This window comes from Cydia splendana, chromosome 1 (genome assembly GCF_910591565.1).
Source record: "Cydia splendana chromosome 1, ilCydSple1.2, whole genome shotgun sequence".
NCBI classification, from domain to species: domain Eukaryota; kingdom Metazoa; phylum Arthropoda; class Insecta; order Lepidoptera; family Tortricidae; genus Cydia; species Cydia splendana.
Window position 1 is genome coordinate 768,341 of NC_085960.1, and position 20,619 is coordinate 788,959.

The window sequence follows — 20,619 nt, forward strand, 5'->3', positions numbered from 1 at the left end:
TAATAGGGTCCCGTTTTACCCTTTGGGTACGGAACCCTAAAAACGTCGTTAGGTAGAATTACGATAAAAAATGTGGCTAATATTCAATTCCCCACCCATCTTTAGTGGATAAAGCACTCATATAACAAAAGAAATACTTGATGTCTATTATTTATTGAATTTTTTTGTTTATCTTATTTTATCGCCAAGAAATTTTCGACTTAAATGCGTAAGTGACCCGCTTTATTATGTACCTACATATAAGACAAAATACATTTTTTTTTCTGAAACAGGTTGGAGGTTGTGAATTGTACGAGTACAGTCAAAGTTTGATATGTATAAAAGGCCAAAACTATCTAAACACGACCATCTGCCGTATTCGAACTTCATGATATTCACAAGAAACGACACGTACTAGATCCATTCTAGATACGTTATAGTTTAGATATCAACTAGTTCTCTTTTGCAGCGCAATTCGGGCAACCAATGTCACTTTTACGTTAGATAGAGTAAGATATCTAGTAGATGTGAATTCGATCTCTAAGTCATATCCTGTGGAAATCGTTCAACAGTATCTCCAGAATCATTATCCTCATAGAGAAAGCTCATATCCTCTTTTCCCTTTTCTTTATTTATATTTTATACAACAATGTACAAATGGCGGACTTAATGCCATAAATTACATTCTATTTTTACCAGTCCACCATAGGGCCAAGGACTCATATACAATTGGTGCAGAGATAAAAGTTTATTAAGTTTAAGTTTGAAACACTATGATTTGATTGCGTTGTGCCCTAGTTTTCCCATGACCTGTAGTATTCACGTTCGGCTTATTGGTCTCTAATAACCGGACGCCGAACAATCAGGCTTGTTACAGCACAGTCCCGTTGCCTTGATGGAACGCTTTGAGATGCTGATCGTGTAGTCAACGGGGAGGAAGGTTGTTTGTATCATGTCGTTAATTGTTAAGTATGGAATCGGAATCTATTTTTAGAACAAAAACAATGCACTTTATAACAAAAAAAAAGCATAAAGTAGAAAAGACTAAAAAACGTATTGTTGATTTTTTTATAATTACCAATTATTTTTAAAAGCGTTGCTAGAGACCTTCATATGAGATCACTCTTACCCACAATTAATATTATTTTTTATCTCCCATTTATCAACAAATTTTTATAATAAACTGTATATTTTTTTAAACGTAATAAGTGTAGCTTTACGACTATATTTTTTTTCAGATTCCTGCAATTAAAAAAAAAATGTTAATTATAAAAAAATCTAAAATACGTTTTTTAGTCTTTTCTACTTTATTCTTTTTTTTTTGTTAGAAAGTGCATTGTTTTAGTTCTAAAAACCCCCTCTCCCCCACTAAATGAGAGGTGGCTCTCGACGGCTCCCGGTCTGTATCTGCTCAAGACCAGCTAAGAATCAACTGTGCCAAGTTTCAGCGCATAGTTTCTAAATGCAAGGTGTCGTGCACTAACAAACCAGCTTAAAAGCGTATACATTTTTTTGTTGTTTTTAACTGCAGCTTGACTTTTTTATATCTAGCCATATGTACTCTCAGAGATGAATATATATCTAACTACTTAATTACTATATTTTTACCTACACAACCCAGTAATCGCAAAACAGAAATATGTTCTAGAAAACATCGACATAATTATGACACGACAAAATATATTAGGTCCTTACCTATGAAATTGGCGTTTTTGTTCATAGATATAAGTCTGATCCTAGTTTTTTTTTTTTTACAAAAGTACATACACAATTACAATAAAACTACAGTGCACTCAATAAACAACGATTTTACATACAATTAATTGTTATTTTTTATTGTTAAGTGTTCAGAATTAAGCCTTGAAAATAGGTCTTTTCATGTGCTGTCGGTTCGAGTATTAAAATTACTTATATTTTTCTAATGGTACCAATTTTCAAGAAATGGAGATATTGAAAACATACCTTAAAGGTGTCAAAAATTACTGGAAAAATTTTGTTTGGTTTGAATTAGCCATCAAAAAAATATCCGCAAAATTAATTGTATGGAAATTCGTGTTTCGTTGAAATTCTCCGAACAAAACGCCAATTTCATAGGTAATGACCTAATATTAAGCAGATTATTATTGCATTTTATGGTTGGCCTCATACTAAGTGTGCAGTGCTACATGAAATATAGACTTGTTGTTTATATTTTACTAACGTATTATTGATTTTTGTTCCAGGTACTTAATTAATTTCTAGACAGGTGCTAGGCGCTTGCAGCTATTCTAAGTAAGCGAACATCCTTAACAAAGGTCCTTTGATAATTTTATTCAGTTAAACCACAAGGATTGTTATTATAATACAGGCACAGAAGTATTCTTGGAACAAGACCCTGGGTCCGAAATCAGAATAAGATTAGATTAGATTATTTTCATAAAAGCACGACATTATAAATTGTTAAAGTATGTCAATTTACAAGAAAACATATTATGATCGTCAAAAGAAATAAATAATAAATATAGGTAAATAATATCAAAAATATAGTTAAAATAAAACACACACTGTATTGCCCCGAACATATAATTGCAATTACGAAATAAATAAAAGTGCTTCGTTCGGTTTGCTTCACACTTTTAGACTACATTACATTCGAGTCCGTCTTCATGGCTTAGTCGCTTGAGTCGTGAGCTAGTTGTACCTGAAAACATAAAATTCATGTGAGACTCAAACAAGTTCAATGTATTAAAACGGGTCACTCACGTGTATAAGTCGAAACATGCTCGACATGGTCGTTTTACAATGGGGATCTGTAGCAGACTTAATCACTATTAATATAAAATGTAAAATCGCCGCAAGATTTAAGCAGCGCCATATGTTGAATTACAACCTATTCAAGACTATCTCTGGTGTATCATTAGTCTTCTACAGAAAACCGCAACTAACTCGGTCGATCCTTTTTGAAGATATTAGGAAACATTCGTTCGTATGGACAAACACACAAACAGTCGGAGACGGCACATGCTTTTAGCTCTCACCCTAAATGCATATTGCATGGGGGGAACAAACGTGAGTGACCCGTTATTAAATACACCAGTAAATGTTATAATATTTTTATGAATGAACATGAAGTTATGTAGTGAACGAATAAACATTTTTTTAATGATAAATATTAAGTAGGTTTGTAATTTTTTACTTACTACAGTAATTATTTTCTACTCCTGTGAATCTGAATCACCTGAAATAGTAGAATGCGTCATTTATATTAATTTTTGCTTTGAAAAATGGACCAATAATGTGTCTCTTACCAGAATTAATTACTTTATAAAATAACCAGGATCAAAACGATGAGTTCAATTTTACAAAAGGATTAAAGTACTTCTTAGTCATCATTTCAAATCCCTTTCTTACTGGACTTAAACTAGTGACTTTAAAATTATTCCACCGACTGACTCGTCTGAAAAATTCTAATACTCATAAGCCCCGACGGATTCAAGGGAAGTTTGATTAAATAGAATTTGCATGAGACCCGCACACCATCTGGTCTTGTAATATATTTTTAATTTATGTCCCAAAAGTTGTCAGGGCATGCCAAGGGATTACCGGTATACGCTTGTTAAGAATTATGCCCGGAGCTCGCCAAAAATTTCTTTGGCAAACAATGTTTTGTATTGGATAACGCACGGGGCATTGTTTGAGATACTTTCCTTTGAGTGTGTGGAGGGTTTTTTCGACGTAGAATTCCTTTGTGATATACACACCTGTTTTTATGGCGGACGCTGCTGATGCCTGGGCCTGGGCGGACGCGTCTGTGAAATTAATTTATTTTACTTACAGACACGGATACTTATAGGAAAAAAAAGAGTAGGTACTGAAGTAGAGTTAAACCATTTGAGATTTTGGATAAAAAAAATATTCAGTTAAATTTTGAAGTATATGGTTTACCTAACTGTTATTTAAATTTTAGCATTCGGTTATGTAGAAAATTGGAAACGAAATCGAATTTAGTTGTTGGATTTTGTTATTGTTGAATGTAGGTAGTATGAGAAGTTAATTAGGTATGTACATTTAAATACTATTCGCGTTATTCATAAACATCTGTCAAATTTAACAAGCTGTTGATCCCCTGTCATTTTGATATTTGTGTCTGCTAGACAATATTTACCAGAAGATTGTTAAGTTTCATGAATAAGAGTACATATGTGTAACCTTTACCTCCATCAGCCATGGCATTGGCTACCGCCTGTGCGTCAGCTTGGGCCGCTGCGTTGGTCCTCACCGGTTGGGCTCCTCCAGGGTAGAAATATGACGACGGGGATTGATACAGCGCCGGCTGAGACATTACATTAGCATTAGCTGAAGCGTCAGCCTGAGCCTGCGAAGCTAACTGCTGAGCTAATGCATTTGCCATAGCTTGTGCTGATCCTAGATCAGCTTCGGCTTGAGCTTGGGCTGAAGCACCAGATCCACCGTATCCGTATGGTGGATTCTTGTAACCTGTCTGATAGAGGTTAGATAGTGCGCTTCCCTGAGCTTGAGCCAACGAGTCTGGCCTTCCCGCTCCATATAATCCATTTGAGTATCCTGCATTGCTTTGAGCCAAAGCATCCGCTATCGCTTGAGAGTCTCCCTGAGCAATAGCGTCAGATTGAGCTTGCGCTGTTCCATACCCTGCCTGGGCATTGCTAGTGGCTTGGGCCTGGGAAACTCCGCTTCCGAAATTAACAAGTCCGGCGGATCCAGGGTAGCCTTGGTTTCCACCGGGGAAGATTTGGTTACCTCCGGGGAAGCCTTGGTTTCCACCAGGGAAGATTTGGTTACCTCCAGGGAGGCCTTGGTTTCCACCGGGGAAGACTTGGTTTCCACCGGGGAATCCTTGGTTTCCACCGGGGAAGACTAGGTTACCACCAGGGAATCCTTGGTTACCACTTGGTTGGTAATACGGGCCCGGCTGCTGAATGATCAATTTCTTTGGATAAGTTTCTGGTTGGAATCCTCCCTGATTCCAGGTGCCGGGATAAGAGCCTGGATAAGCGCGGTTAGAGTTTGCCTGAGCTTCGGCTAAGGCTTCAGCTAGGGCTTGTGCCTGGACCTGAGATCCAGTATCTTGGCCTGGGTAGGGTTGGAACTGGTTGAAGTTATTCTGAGCGGCTTCTGCGGCGGCCTGAGCCTGTGCTATGGCTTGGGCTTCTGCGGCAGCCTGAGCCTGTGCTATGGCCTGAGCTTGTGCTGCGGCCTGAGATCCAGCATCTTGGCCTGGGTAATATTGGTATTGGTTGAGGTTATTCTGAGCAGCTTGTGCGGCGGCCTGAGCCTGTGCTATGGCCTGAGCTTGTGCTGCGGCCTGAGATCCAGCATCTTGGCCTGGACGATATTGGTTGACGTTGTTCTGAGCGGCTTGTGCGGCGGCTTGGGCTTGGGCTTGGGCTTGCGCTGCAGCTTGGGCCGCTGCCTCCGCTTGGGCTATTGAGTTGGCGGTGCCTTGTCCGTTTCCGTTGATTTCGGAGAAAGCGTTTGCGTTCGCTATCGCAGATCCTATTTGTCCTGAAAATTTAAATTAGTAACACTTTTATTAACGACAAAACTCGGAGAGGGTCTCTCGCGAACGTCAATAGGTAGTAACAGCTTTATTAGTTTAATATCTAATTTAATTCTTTCATTATCATCATCAAGAGTGGGTTTGGGATGGTCCTCGATATATGTATCTCAATGCGAATTTTGACCTTAATTTCCTTCCTGTTTTAATCAACGAAGTATAACTGGTAAATATCAAACTAAATATATATAAAAAAAATTATAGGACATTTTTACACAGATTGACTAAGTCCCACAGTAAGCTCAAGAAGGCTTGTGTTGTGGGTACTTAGACAACGATATATATAATAAATACTTAAATACATAGAAAACAACCATTACTCAGGAACAAATATCTGTGTCATCACACAAATAAATGCTCTTACTGGGATTCGAACCCAGGACCATCGGCTTCACATGCAGGGTCACTACCTACTAGGCCAGACCGGTCGTCACTAGAGTTTTATTTTATTTATACACCTGATTTTTGAATTAAAAACGTCAAACCATGAAAATAGCAACTGGCATACTATTTAATAGGTACGTATTATTCATTTTCACGCTATTACATAGGTCAGAACGAAGTTTCATCTCAAATTTAGTTAGATAGTTGTTTACCTGGTCCCATATTTCCTGGATAATAGTTGCCATTGTTGTAAGCTGCAAATAAAAAGTAAAAAAAAAAACAGTTAATTACTACTCCATCACGCATAACAGCCGTAACAGTTATTGAAAATCCATTAATGATTTGAACTTTATTGTACGAGAATAAGAAATAAAATCGAATGGTTATTTTTGCTAAATGCACGTTGAACATTAACATTTGATACATCGCCATATCAGCCATATCACAAAAGACAAGTCACATTTAAACCGGGATCCAACCGAACAAAAGTACAATAAAACACCTATCAATGTAGCCAGGGGGGCAAACCCGATAAATGGGTGGAAAGTACACTTTGCCCGGTGGTCAATCATGCCCGGTCGTTGGCGATTGATCGCTCCCCGCAAATACCCTTATTGCGTTTGGGATGGGACTAATAAAAACTTGATTTCTAGAACGATACCTTTAAACCTTTGTATTGCCTTTGTTATTGTGCCTTGGAGATACGAAGTGTTTTTGTATTGTAAAAAAAAAACCGTATAGTTTTCTTTAAGCAAAGATAATGTACGTCTACGCCAGATGTTTAAAGTACAAAGTGGAAAATTTTATGATTATTGAATACCAGTAGTTTTACTATACCATTAGTTATAATTTTCTTTAAAAAAAATCGAAGGATTAAATGTATTTTTTTTTATACTAGACTAAAATTAGAAGTAGTAATGTATGTAATTCTTGAAAAGTAAAAACAAACTTTCTTAGAAAACATCTCACGTCTTCAATGGTTGAACCGCGATATGTGTCAAGGGCAAGCTATTGAAAACAGGAGCATTCAGGTGCAGCTCGGCTGCATAATAACCTTTCCGAGATTCTGAGCTTTTCATGCTGATGTAAGATACTAGAGGGCGAAGGTGACAATTGTGTCGCAATAAAATATCATAAGCCCCAGGCCAAAAATATGGAAACATATGTTAATAATAATAACTCAAATTCAGGTTACGATTATTGTGAGTTCAACATTTTGTAAAAAGGCATTTAATAAAATTGTTACTTATATCCGATGCCAAGAAGTTGTCAAAATTATAATATAAATAAATACCTATTAACATTGTACTCGTATACATGTTAACCCAACATATGTACCTACAGTCACGTGCAATAATATGGTACACGATCTTATCTGTAGAGCCATAAGAGCGTGTCACATATTTTTGCGGCCTTCGAAGAGTAAATTTAATTTATTGTTGCAAGTGAATGTACTCGTATTGTGTTGATGTTCCTCGCGGTTTTAAACGTACAACCGGTAAAAACGGTTAACGTAATCGTTAAAACGTTAAAGTTTATGATCGAGCGACAGATTGGCTTACGTATGTTGTGCCGTTATGGTAGAAATATAAAGGGCTTTACCGTTCGTTTCAACATTTTTTTACAAAACAATCATTCAATGTGAACTGTTGTTTGACACTTTGTTCAACTAATTTCGGGATCATCTTCGTTTATGGACCCAACTACTGTAATACTCAGACGGTTTACTAATGTGTTGCAGAAAGTTTTTTGACATATTTTTGTATTGCATAATGTTACTTGGCAGAAATGTTGTTTGGCAGAATTACCTTTTACATATATTATTTAGCATACAATCATTTCGCAGAGTTTTAAAATCCAGAACGATGTTTTGGCATACTGTTGATGTTCATAATAGTCTTTTAAACGAATATTGTTTTCGCTGATAAATGTATTGCATAATATTTAGGTGACATAAAATTATCAAGTTCAGTCTTCGTCTACGAGGAATGGTGTTAAAGATTTAATAAAATTACCCTTTGTCCTTCCACGGGTCTCAAACTATCTGCATACCAAATTCGATCTACTCGTAAATCACTTTAGCGGTTTAAGCGTGAAGAGGTAACATACAGACGAATAGAGTTATGATACTTATGATGGAATTGCTGTTTGCTAGTTTTTAAACTGTGTTTATACGGTAAAATAATCAGTAACTATAAAGTCCGTCGGGTAAAAAGATTATGAAATAAATTTCATTTAATCTAATGATAGGTACCTACCTATCTTAATGTTATGCTCTAATCTAATCTATTTTTCGGGCATGTGTTCGTGTTTGTTGAGGTCGCAGTTCTAACCTAACCTACTTTGCTCGCAGCCGTTCGTTTTTGTATGAGGTCGCAGTTCTAACCTAACCTAATCTATTTTTATGGCAGCTGTTCGTTTTTGTAGGGGGTCGCAGTTTTAACCTAACCTACCCTACTTTTCCGGCAGCCGTTCATTTTTATAGGAGGCCGCAGTTCCAACCTAATATACTTAACCTTCTTTTCTGGCTCAGGTTCAATTTTTTTGGGATTGCGGTTATTACTTAACTTAACCCACTTTTCTGCTAATAGCAGAAATTATCGCTATGCCATAATAAGAGTATGCTGCAGGTTGATTATGGTACATAAAATTATGCTAAACTGAAGTCGGCGAAAGTAATCTTCTGCTAAATAATATGCTGCAAAATGTATTGTATGCGTAGTAATAGTAATGCCAAGTAATAGTTATGCAAAATTATCATTCGACTAAAAGTGTTTCTGCGATACATGTTATGCGAAGTGTATTTCTGACAAACAATATTATGCCAGATGAGGGGAACCCTACTCAGACATATTCGATATATTATATATTAAAACGAGTCACTCACGTTTCAATCTAAATAAATGTGAGTGACCCGTTTAAATATATTCTACACGGTCTTTAGTTGGTTTACAAATAAAATTGTGCGAGATATTTTTGCGCGCTTTTTTACTTTTAAGTATGCTGGCGAATTCGCGAACAGATGCTAATTATATACTAATATAAACACTATCCGTCTGTTAACTCTTCTTTTATGCTTAAAGCCAAAAGTTGAGTGAAAAGAGGGTTGCGCGCATGGACTGTAGGGGGCAGCGTCGAAGCTCCCTATTCATTGGCGCGAATCATAATGCCATGTTTATATTTTTAGTATTAAATAAGTTAGATATTTGTGTAAGATAGTCCTTAAATATTTATTTACTAATTTAAAATACTTACGCGACAGTGGTGTTGGGATGTAAGTGCCCGGTGGCTGCGGTAGGCCTGGTGGATAAGTACCTAAATAAAAGACTAAATTTTAACAGCGCCATCTACTGTAACGTAAGTTATACTTGTACATAGCAATTAGGGTCACGGTCCTATAGATATTTGCCCCAAGTTGAGAAGTAGAAGTAAGCACATTTGTTAAAAGCAATATTTCCCTTTTCCCGCAGTACTCTCGTCCGTCAAATTTACGACCCAATACCAGATTAGCCCGGCCTAACTCAAATATGAAAATGATACACTCTGGTCCATTTGCCATAGCATTCAAGAATACTTAAGTGAGTAATAGATTATTCAGTTGTATAAGTCGTTAGTCGCTATAAGTATTGTGAAATTTATTGTTTCTGACTGAACCCTTATCTGCATCTGTGTACGTTTAACCAACTCTTTGGTAAACCATAAACAAACAATTTTTTTGTTATTTTCCTTAAAAAAAATTAAAATAAGTATTTACCAGGATCTGGAGGAATTATACCTGTAAAATAAATTATACGTTATTAAGTAAAATGACAGACGCAGAACTTATAAAAGATAAATGAATGACAAACGATAACAAACAGATCGGTACAAAGCATTTGCAGCGAATATGTATAAGCGACTGTTTGACACACAGTTCACTCTAAACTTGGTAGTGAATCTGCCGTGGCTAGATTTTTAAATTGATCATTTCATGATGTGGTAATCATTTCATGAAATCATCAGTTGGTCTCATGATGAAAATGTCAAATCTGACCTAATATCATGTAGTAATTCTGGCATTTCATGAATAGAACGCACACTTTTTTTTTAATTGCCAATTTTAGGATTAACAGTGTGGACCATACTAACGGCAACACCACTAACTAGTTGGAGTTTATGTATTTTCAATAAGGTTTACAATCCGTTAACATTACCATCGCCCACATTGTTAGCTGTCCATCGGTGGACCTTATTACAAAAGGCGTAAGATCCAATGGACAGTAAAGAGTGTTGCTGTTTCAACTTACAGCACTCCGCCTTAGTGTAGCAGTTGACTTGGACGTTGATGATGCCGGAGACGGAGGCCTCGATGCACATGCACTCCAGGCACGGGTCCCACGGGTGCTGGAACACCTGCCCGGGGGTGTAGGGGCGGCATGAGGGGTCTGGGGGAAATTGGGGGGGGAGATTACTTATCACGGCCTCACGGCCTCCTAGCCTAGTCGGTCACCTTTAGGCGTATTCTAATTGTAATTAAGCTTATAGATTTTGATCTGGATTTGTTATGGATTTATGATATATCAGAGTCAAAAATGAAAAACAGAGCGCTATACCTGCCGGAAAAAGAAAGAGGTAGAGGCCCCTAACGATGTGGTGGACCAGTATGTCCAGTCTATTAAAGAAGGAGAAGCTTCCTGATCCGACAACCCTAGACAAAATGTCATGGCGCAGAAGAATTTGGAGAGCCGGCCCCACCTAATGTGGGAATGAGCAAAGAAGAAGAAGATCTACAATGTACAAGATTTCTTGTCAATTATCAAAAGTGCGACCAAAATCGGGATGATATCAAGTGTCATTGGAAGTATTGAATTCAGGAATAATATAATATATAGACATAGACATAGACATAGAATAGACATAGAAAAATTTTATTTAACACCACATTGAAAAATATTTACAGGCAATGCTACAAAACATTATAAGCTTAGAATTAAACTTAAATAGGCAAAAAATATTATGTTTACATGTAGATATAATTTTTTTAAATTATGATGTTAAAAAGGAGCGAACCTCAGCATGTGTTGCAGCAGGCTTGCCTACTACAACGCTGGTTTTCAGGCCGACCCTTCGTACAATATGAATTTGCTTGCTGCTTGTCGGAAACTATGGCTAACACTATTTTAGATTGTGTAGAAGATAATATAGTTATGTGTATATATGATTGTTTGTGGATACATTTATAAGATTATACTGTATGATACTATGACATATGTGAAGGTAGGTTTAATGTTTAGGTTTAATAAATACGTTGGGTAATAAATATATATTGAGGAAATACATGAATGTAATAATATTACTATATGTATAGGTACTGAGATTAACAAAGTTGAACGGCGCATAAGTACGATTTCGACCACTACAGATACGTCGGTTTTACTCTAGTACCAGAAGGTAGCGTGCTTTGAAATTCTAGAAGTTGTTGTTTGAGTTTTAATTTAAAAGTGCCAATTGTATTTAAGTTTTTGATAGGTGGCGGTATGTTATTCCAACATTTTGTTGCTGAGTATTTAAAGCTACCTTTGAAAACGGCGAAGTGACAACGAGGCAACAACAAATCATTGCAAACTGATCTGATTCCATACAAGCTTGACCTGCTACCGCGAAATTTAAACTTATTAAACAGATACTCTGGTTTAGACGTTTTAAAAACACCAAATAACAGAGATGAAAGATGCAATTCTCTGCGTAGTGACATTTTAAGAATACGCGCAGAGTTCAAATATGGCGTCACGTGCTCTCGTGGTGCGACTCCAAAGCAGTAACGTGCGCAGGCGTTTTGCACTCTTTGCACCATCCGGTCTGTACTAGCTAATAAACGGGGGCCATAAACGACATCAGCATAATCAAATTTAGAGAGTACTAATGAAGAACAAAGCTTAATTCGCAAGTCAACACTTAGGAAATCGCGAATCCGATAAAGTACTTTAAGTCTGTAAAATGTGTTCTTCACAATTTGAGCTATGTGACCTTCGAAACGCAATGACTCATCCATCAATACTCCCAAATTTCGCGCCTCCGATACACGTTCTACCACATTTCCCGAGATAATGATAATTGGTTGATGGTTTTCTACCTGTTTAATCTGTTTCTTGGAACCAAAAAACATAACTTTGGATTTACTAGGGTTTAACACTAAACAGTTTGACTCGGACCAGGCTGTAATATTCTCAAGATCTTTGTTTAATTTGTCAACGGCATAACCAGTGTCAATTGGGTCGAAAGAGATGTAAATTTGGATGTCATCAGCGTAAAGGTGAAAATTACAATTCCTAATAATACCACTGACATCAGCTGTGTAGAGAATAAAAAGGAGCGGACCTAAGATTGAGCCCTGCGGCACACCTCTGGAGACGACAGATGGCTTTGATTTTGCATATAAATTAGTATCGTTTGAGATTTGAACTACTTGCGTGCGGCCACTAAGATAACTGGCAAACCATGCGACCGTATCTGACTCAAAACCATAGTATCTCATTTTGGATAGTAATAATTGGGTGTTTATGGCATCAAAAGCACGTGAAAAATCTAAAAGTGCCATTATCGTACTATGACCCTCGTTTTGTGCTGACAGAATATTATCAACTACATCTAGGAGTGCCGTCGTCGTGCTACGAGATTTGCGAAAACCAGACTGCAGGGTTGGGAGAACTTTATTTGTTTCGAGAAATGCTGACAATTGCATGTATACCACGCGCTCAAGTATTTTAGACAGACAATATGAAATGTTCATATACGTGATGGGTTCGCTTCTGCCCACTCCTAACTAACTATACATAATTGTAAGCCAGGGATACGCTAGGGACATTTGTCCCACGACACTTGTCGCCAGCGAAGTCGGGTGAAGTGGCGCGACGTTGCCGGACTTCGCTCGACATGTTTCGCGACATCGCACGACACGCCAGTGTGTGTCATAAGACACGCCGGGCATGTCGAGCGAAGTCCGGCAACGTCGCGCCACTTGACTGACGTCGCTGACGACACGTGTCGTGGGACAATTGTCCCCTAGCGTATCCTTGGCTTTAAGCACAATCTATGTAGATCTGTGGTAGTAACACTTACGTGGCGATGGTCCAGGTAGCGGATCAACATGGATAGGAGTAGGAGCTGTAAGATGAAACAAATGTAGTTTAAAAAAACCGACCAAGAGCAAATCGGGCCATGCTCAGTGTAGGGATCCGTAGTTATACTAGTTATCCTTCCGTCACAATAGGCCGTAGGAATGGGAGCTATGTGTAATAACTAGTGTAATGCATTGTTATCAAAGGAATTAAATGACGCTTTCCACCCGAATTAAACAATCGGTTTTTCATTTGGAATTCGAGAAGAGAAAGGGTTCGTCATTCTGAGTAAAAATAACATAAAAATTATCAGGTAAAAAAAAGCTTGTAAAATATGATGCGACTTGTGAAAACTTACCCGCAGTTGTAGGTGGCGCCAAGGTCGTTGTAATTTCTAATAAAACATTTGAGGTTAGTGTCAGTCAGGTAACAAATGTACCGACAAGGTCAGCGTCTCTAACAAACATATTCTGATTTTAATAACAAGCCACGAATTAGATCTGGATCAGTTATGGATCTGATATATCAGTGTCAAAAGTAACGTTTTTGGTCGAAGAAATTTTACTTTTGACGCTGGCAGATCGGATCAATAACTGATCCGGATCTACATATTGGATATAATTGTCGGCCTTAACTGTACGTACCACACGCAGGATCAGGGTAGCAGTCTATGGTGACCTCCCCCATAAACGATGCCTCGCATTTGCATCTGTAGCACGCGTACTGCGGGTGCGCGAACCAGATGTCTCTCGGGTAGTACTGGCATACAGGAACTGTGGGGAGACAACATATACTGGACGATCGTACAGTACACCTAAACTCAAACGAAGTAAAGTTGAGCAATAAAAAAAGTTTTGACTCTGACATTTTATTTTTGATACAAATTGTTATCGATGGCTGTAATTTTCTTTCAACAGGCAACTTAGTAATCATCGAGACAATTCTAACAAACCCTAACACAAAGGTTGCGTTGTTTTATCAAGATTTTCCCCGACCAATCGTACATACATATATTGCAAGTAAAATAAAAAGAATTAAGCTTAGTTGGACTATCTTATAGTGAACGACCTAACTACACCTAGTCCCAAACGATGATAAACAATAAAAAATTGACTTTTCATTTGTGTTTGATAACTTGATAATGATAAGGATCCTGCTTCATCGAATTTGAAAATCTTTTTGTTGCATTTTTCGAGATATGAAATGAACCCACGATTTACATGATATGTTAAATAAACATGTAGAGAATGACTTTGATGCTATTCATATAAATAAATGTATTTACTGGGATCCGATTGCACAAGGCTTGTTCTGTAGGCATGGGCAATACCAACTAGATTGATATGGAATGTACCTATTGCAATTATATGCGATTAAATTATCGGTGGCGTTTGGAGAGGCTAGGCTAGGTGTAAACGTGTATATTGATGATATTACCTCGATCGTATACATTTTATACGCTTCGCTGACAAGCTACTTGTATATTTGTCTTCTTAACTTCGCAATCAATTATGTTCGCATAAAAATAATTTATCTTAAATCGCCGTCAGTTATCTCTTCGTAATGCCAGTACTTCATTGTATTTGGTAAACTTACATGGTGTAGGTGGTCCTGGCGGTGCTGTAAAATAAAAGTATGAATCAATTTCTATACTGATACCCATAAAATGGATATTTGTTAAATTTAGGACTACACAAGCGCTCAAAGAGAATCTTATTCTGTACTTTCTTCTGTACTTTCTACTTATTATCATAACTTTAAATGGACAAGTTTTATTGTGTTTTTACGTTTACTGAAGTCGACGTTAGAAAATACGAGTACATATAAGTTATTCGTGTCAAGTGCGCATGTAGGTACTATGAATGAATACATTTTTTTATTTATGAGTAAATTTTATACTTACGTGGCGTCGTAGGAATAACTGAAAAAGAAACATATCATATAAATATTACTTCGCATAGTTTCAAAGTTAATACCAGTTTAATAAAAACATATTTTTATTGTTACTTAGTGCAAAACGCCTTTTTGATGGCGACGATGTTGTTATTATAGGACCGAGTCTAACTATCCTTATTAATAAAATAATACATATGATAAAAGGTACCTATGTTAAATTTACATAGACTTACAGATGGCCATTTCTATAGTAAAAATGAGCGGAAAGGCAAAATAGCCCTTCTTTTGATATACCTAGCCCGGTTGAATTTGTTAGCAAAGAAAATAAGTGCAGATAGTTTGAAAAAACTCATGCAGCTACATGTTGATGTTAACTTTAGCTAGTCTTCTCCATGGCCACGGAGACAATGCAGTACTTGAAACGTCGGAGGTAATTTTCTAAGCTGAACTAGCTCAAATATACGTGATTATGTCCCGTTAAGGTAAATAATAAATTAACAAACTCACGGCAATTAGGGTTCTGAGTACACTCGATCACGGGACCCTCGGGGCGACCATACACATCTTCGGCCGCCTTGCAAATGCAGACTTGGCAAGGGTCTAACGGGTTCTGGAAGTACTGGTTGGTAGGCATGGGGTCGCATTTTGCTGAAAAAAATAAGTCAATTATACTTTCAACTCTCTTCGCCTTATACACTTATTAGAAGAAACAAAAATCTTCTTGCCGAGTCATTTCTTTGAGAGCTGTTGAACTTTTACACCTAACCTCTAACACCTTTATCTTATTCTCTCTTTATTTAGGATTTATCAGTACCGCTACATGACATTAGATGTCACGAGTGTCGCAACATACAAAAAGTGTAGTGATCAACAATTTTCAACCAATATTATAACTGGAACACTATTCAACTGCTTGTGCTTGTCTATGCTGTCGGGTAACTTTTAGTAATCGCCTTATAACGCGTCTCTTTAGTGAGAGAAAAAAAAAACAAAATAAATTTATTACGTGTCGGCGGTGGTGGCGGTGGTGGCGGCGGCGGTGGGTATGGCGGCGCCGGCGTTGTTGTCGGCGGCGTCGGCCACGGTACATCGCATTCGGCGCAGCTGCCACAAACAGGCTCTAGGTACCCGTACCGCTGCACGCAGACGCACACCTGGCAGACCCCGTACGGGTCTCTGACGTGGAGGATTTGGTCTGCGCGATAGCATTCTGGAATTTAAACAAAGTTACCATTAATATATTCTGGCAAACCCACTTTGTCAGTAGAAAAAGGTGCGATACCCAAATTTTTGGACGACAGTCCTTCGCGCCTGCTTTTTTCAAATTTGCTTCCTTTTCCTACTGACGAAAATGGCTTGCCAAACTATATATTTATACAGATACGTTTGGTTAGGGTGTGCACCCGATACAATAACTTTATTTATTTTTAACTTTATTCCACATCAAACATATACAAAAGGTTATTTAGGAGAGGGGATCACAAACTTCATGACCTAAACGGGCCCACAGATTACCAATTCGCCGGACGATATCAGCCTGTCAGTTTTTCGGAACTGTCACATTTTGCGTTTAACTGACAGGCTGATATCGTCCGGCGAACTGGTAATCTGTGAGGCCCTTAAAACTATTCTTGCGTTCTGAATTCTATGTATATCTACTAAGGCCTAGAGTTATTATGTTTTCTATTTTAAACGACCTCAGCCTAGTTGGTAGTGGCTCTGCCTGCAAAGCTGATTGTCCTGGGTTCAAATCCCGGTAAATGCATTTACGTGTGTGTTATTGAGCTTACTGAGGGACTAGGTAAATTTGTGTAAGGTTGTCCCATAAAAATGTTATTCAATAACAAAGAGGGATCATTCACAAATTACGTACGATTACTCGGTGGGTAGTTCGGCGTCGTTGGATAGTATGGCGGCCTGTAGCTGGTTGGAATGAAATGTCCTACACCTGAAAAATTACCTTATGTCAATAAAATATATAAATCATAGGTAAAAAAATGAAGTAGAGTTGTTTATCCAGTCAATAACCAAAATTACAAAAATAATACCCAGAACGAACTATAGAACCAAAGACAAAAAATCAGGATGTCCCGGGTTCGAATCCCGGTTACGGCATTTCTTTTTATTATCATCTTCATCTTCATCACCATCATCTCAGCCATAAGACGTCCACTGCATATATTTGTGCACAGGCCATAGGGCATATATTTGTTTTTATGTTCATCATTAATATTAAATTTGTTTTTGAGTTATGGATGTTATCTATATATTTAAGTATTTATAATATTATGTAAGTATGTATCAAGTCACCCCAAACTAAGCAAAGCTTGTACCCATAGTACCAGCGTTGCTTGGTTTGGGACTAGGTCGATCTGTGTAAGATTCTATTTTTCCAATATCCAATCTGAATTGAGTTGTTGCAAGAAGTAGTCTTTCTCTCTGTGCAGATAATTTTAAGAGTTTTGTCCGCTTAGAAACATCTGTGGCGGAAAGTGATGGATACTTTACTTTGCGCTATCGCGCTTGCTGATGCCGAGGCTGACGCTGACTTATCATTATCTTCTAGTGCTTGACCAGTTCTGGCTGCGTCCGAAGCTGAAGCTGAAAAAAATACGTTTTAGAAAAAAAAAATTGCAACAAGTGTTTTTATTATCGACTTCTACATGTTTTTTTTGTTGTAAATATAGCTAGAGTATAGTAGAGTATAGTTTGCCAATTGGCAAAGTATATTGAAACTGTTACATTAACCGCCCCTGCGTGTCATCTATTAAAATTAAATTATGAAAGTATGTTATATAGTTTTTAACACAAGAAATACGAATTTCTACCTTTTTTGTTATAAGAACTTGTTCAGTATGAGTATGTAATACTTAATGATATAAATTGAAAAACATTTACACATGAAATTATCAAAGTATGTATTTACTTATCATGATCTCGATTAGAAGGTCGTGAGGGCCAAGCGTGGCCAATTTGATATAATAAATACGACATGTGTGAAATTACGTATTAATATAATCAATTTGTTGGCTACCATTTTCTATCTCAGATGCATTCAAGTGTATCGAACAATTTTACCTGCTAGTAATAGATTTAAAATTGATACTATTAGCTAGTTACCATGCAATATTGATTTAGGCGTTTTATAGGTCATTTAGATTAAATTTTATAATAATAAAGTAAGTACTAGTCCATCGCTTTCACCCAATAACCTAGTTCATTTTAGATCCCATCAACTCTCAATAGTCCTTACACCCTGGCGGGTGCTGCCTCTGCGTGCGTCCCATGACACGGGTAAGGGCAGCATCCGCTCGGTGTACCCCTTACATTTCATTAAAGTGTCAAAAGGGCCTCTACGTGTTGGCTTCGGCTCCGCGCACGCCTCCCAAAGGTCCGGAACACCATTGTTCCGTGATGGGAAAGACATAAAGTAAGTACAATAGAAACATAAATTAATCAGTTTTAACAAATTAGGCTTAGTCAGATGGACAACAACAAGTAAAAGGGGCCTAGTCAAGATGACAATCATACATCGACAAACGCAAACGAAATGTGTGGAAATAAATAAAAATTTGACTATCAATGTGGAACCGGTACCAAAAGTTGCAGTTTGTCATGTAGATTATAGTGATTATATCAAGTTTCAAAATCAACACTACTTTTAGCCCTCTACTCAGCCGCTAAAGAAATTAATAAAGGAAAATTTTCATCAATTATTAAAATATACTACTTCACTAATATGTGTACATTTTATTGAAATTATATAATACTTAATAAGCGTATAATAAGTTATTACCAAAATGTTAGTGCATTTTTCAATATTTATGAAATAATAAAATTTCAAAATTTCATATTAAACAGCAATTTCATGCAAAACAAGGAAAATGCTACAGTGTAAAAAAATTATATAAGTTATTTTTTTTAGACATTCTTGTGTCAAAGTAACGATGTTATTGATTACGAAAAGTATCATTTTACTGCAAAAAAAAAGGTTACTTATATGTTTAAATAAGCGTCAAATTTCGCCCTTCGGCGTCGCTTACGCCCTTTTTAGGTCATGTTCACACGTATGTTAGGCATGTATATACTTATATTAGTATTCTTTTTATTATCTTATCATGTTCATAATAGTTTTCACGATTCTGTTATGGGTTGTAAACTCCAATTTGTGCACAATATCCGGGTTAAGGGGCATTTTCCATAAAACCCGTATTTACGTGGTTTTACCGTGTCATAAAAATATACGTTATAAAACAAAAATAAGTATAGGAATCGAGTATATCTGTAATAAAAATATGTTATTTAATGAATAAAACTTGTTATAAAAAAAATAAGCATAAATTAAATTTATTAAAAATATACATATATCGAATAGTAGAGGGCTAAAAGTATATACCAATCATTTTTTTTATTATTTTTCCCTTAAATAATAAAGAATTAGACATCCTTTTAGAGGGGTTCCATTGCCATATTCAAGAATTTTGGATTTCGCTCCACCCTAGTTGACAGATGCTACGGAAAGTCACGTGACTTACATTAATATTTAAGTTTCGGTTGGCGTTTTTCAATAACGATTGCCACTTTTTTCACAAAACAATGTAAGTAAGTTAAATTCCACAATCAATTTTAATTAACGTTTCTTGTTTGTCATTAGTAGGTACAATTAGGAAGTTTACGAGATTCCAACAGTAATCAAAATTACGTTAATAGCAATATTTATGGATAAACTCAAATAGAAAAAAAAGATTGTACTTGTTATTGCACGGTATGTTAGTCGGCTACTAATGAGCTATGATTAATCGGAAACATTGCGATAACAAACCATTAAGGGACGATTGCTATAAAGTTCCTCAACGCACTGAGAAAATTTTAATTGTCTGTTTTTTTTTTCTTATTGAAATAGAGAATGCTTAATGAGAGAGAGAGATGGACAAATTAGTAATATGGTTCAGATTGTCATCCTTCGGGTATGGAACCCGGGATAAAATTAAGACTACTAATTTTATTTTTCAAGCCTCTCGTTTGCTGAAAAAGTAAATACCTATGGAATATCGGTAGGGTTTGCAGGACAGATGCAACAGCAACCTAACCTTAGCTTCTTCATGGGGCCAACCCAGAAATCCCAAGAAAATCTGATGTTCTATAGAAAACATTGACATATTGACATTTGCAGAAATCTATGAGATGGCAAAATTTTTTTTGCGATTTCTGGGTTGGCCCCAAAGTAAAAGTTCTTCAGTATGACTTACATATTCACCCCTCAGAGTATGATCAAACATAATTAATGAAAAACACCTTGTATACTGTATAATTGAAGGCAATTAATATTCAAGTATTAGATTTAAAAAATGGGGTTTGGGCTTAACTCCTACCCAATTTAGATATATAACACTTTATTTGGATAGTTTATTTTGCTGGGCACTTTCCGCAAATGCGTGGAAAACGAAGCTATTCCTCCTTCAAGACCTTAACGAAAATCACAAACTAACCTGATTTCTCTACTGACTGCTGAGTTGACCGACTCACACAAAGGAGGACCAAGAGTCCAAGACTCCTGAGGACCCCTTGACCCATCTTTACTTCAGCTCACTACGAACTCAATGCTCAACATTACCACCTACCACTATTTAAAGGGCACACCACCGTGACAATCGATTCGGCCGTGTCATGTTAGGTTAAATTTACAAT

At 36.9% G+C, this 20,619-nt stretch overlaps 2 protein-coding genes across 2 annotated transcripts in view; one reads left to right on the plus strand and one right to left on the minus strand.

Moving 5' to 3' along the window:
• LOC134798617 (dystrophin-like) overlaps window positions 1-20,619 on the plus strand; it is a 734,075-nt gene that overhangs the window by 387,495 nt on the left and 325,961 nt on the right. The gene's annotated exons all lie outside the window — the stretch shown is intronic.
• Window positions 2,524-20,570, minus strand: LOC134806275 (spidroin-2-like). The gene is made up of 18 exons (XM_063779501.1): window positions 20,421-20,570; window positions 17,440-17,532; window positions 16,805-16,879; window positions 15,938-16,141; window positions 15,439-15,579; window positions 14,939-14,956; window positions 14,632-14,655; window positions 13,680-13,808; window positions 13,394-13,429; window positions 13,037-13,081; window positions 10,225-10,362; window positions 9,693-9,713; window positions 9,194-9,253; window positions 6,151-6,192; window positions 4,174-5,502; window positions 3,720-3,767; window positions 3,159-3,196; window positions 2,524-2,659 (listed from the first exon to the last, which is right to left on the minus strand). Exons 1-17 carry the CDS (start codon window positions 20,503-20,505, stop codon window positions 3,174-3,176), a joined length of 2,511 nt encoding a protein of 836 aa, XP_063635571.1. The 5' UTR covers window positions 20,506-20,570; the 3' UTR covers window positions 2,524-2,659; window positions 3,159-3,173.

Coding starts and splice junctions, on each gene's coding strand:
- LOC134806275 (XM_063779501.1), bottom strand. CDS start 20,505: ATGGGTCAAGGGGTCCTCAGGAGTCTTGGACTCTTGGTCCTCCTTTGT. Junction 13,082..13,393: donor GGCGCCACCTACAACTGCGG/GTAAGTTTTCAC, acceptor TTCATCTTACAG/CTCCTACTCCTATCCATGTT. Junction 5,503..6,150: donor TCCAGGAAATATGGGACCAG/GTAAACAACTAT, acceptor TTAAATTTTCAG/GACAAATAGGATCTGCGATA.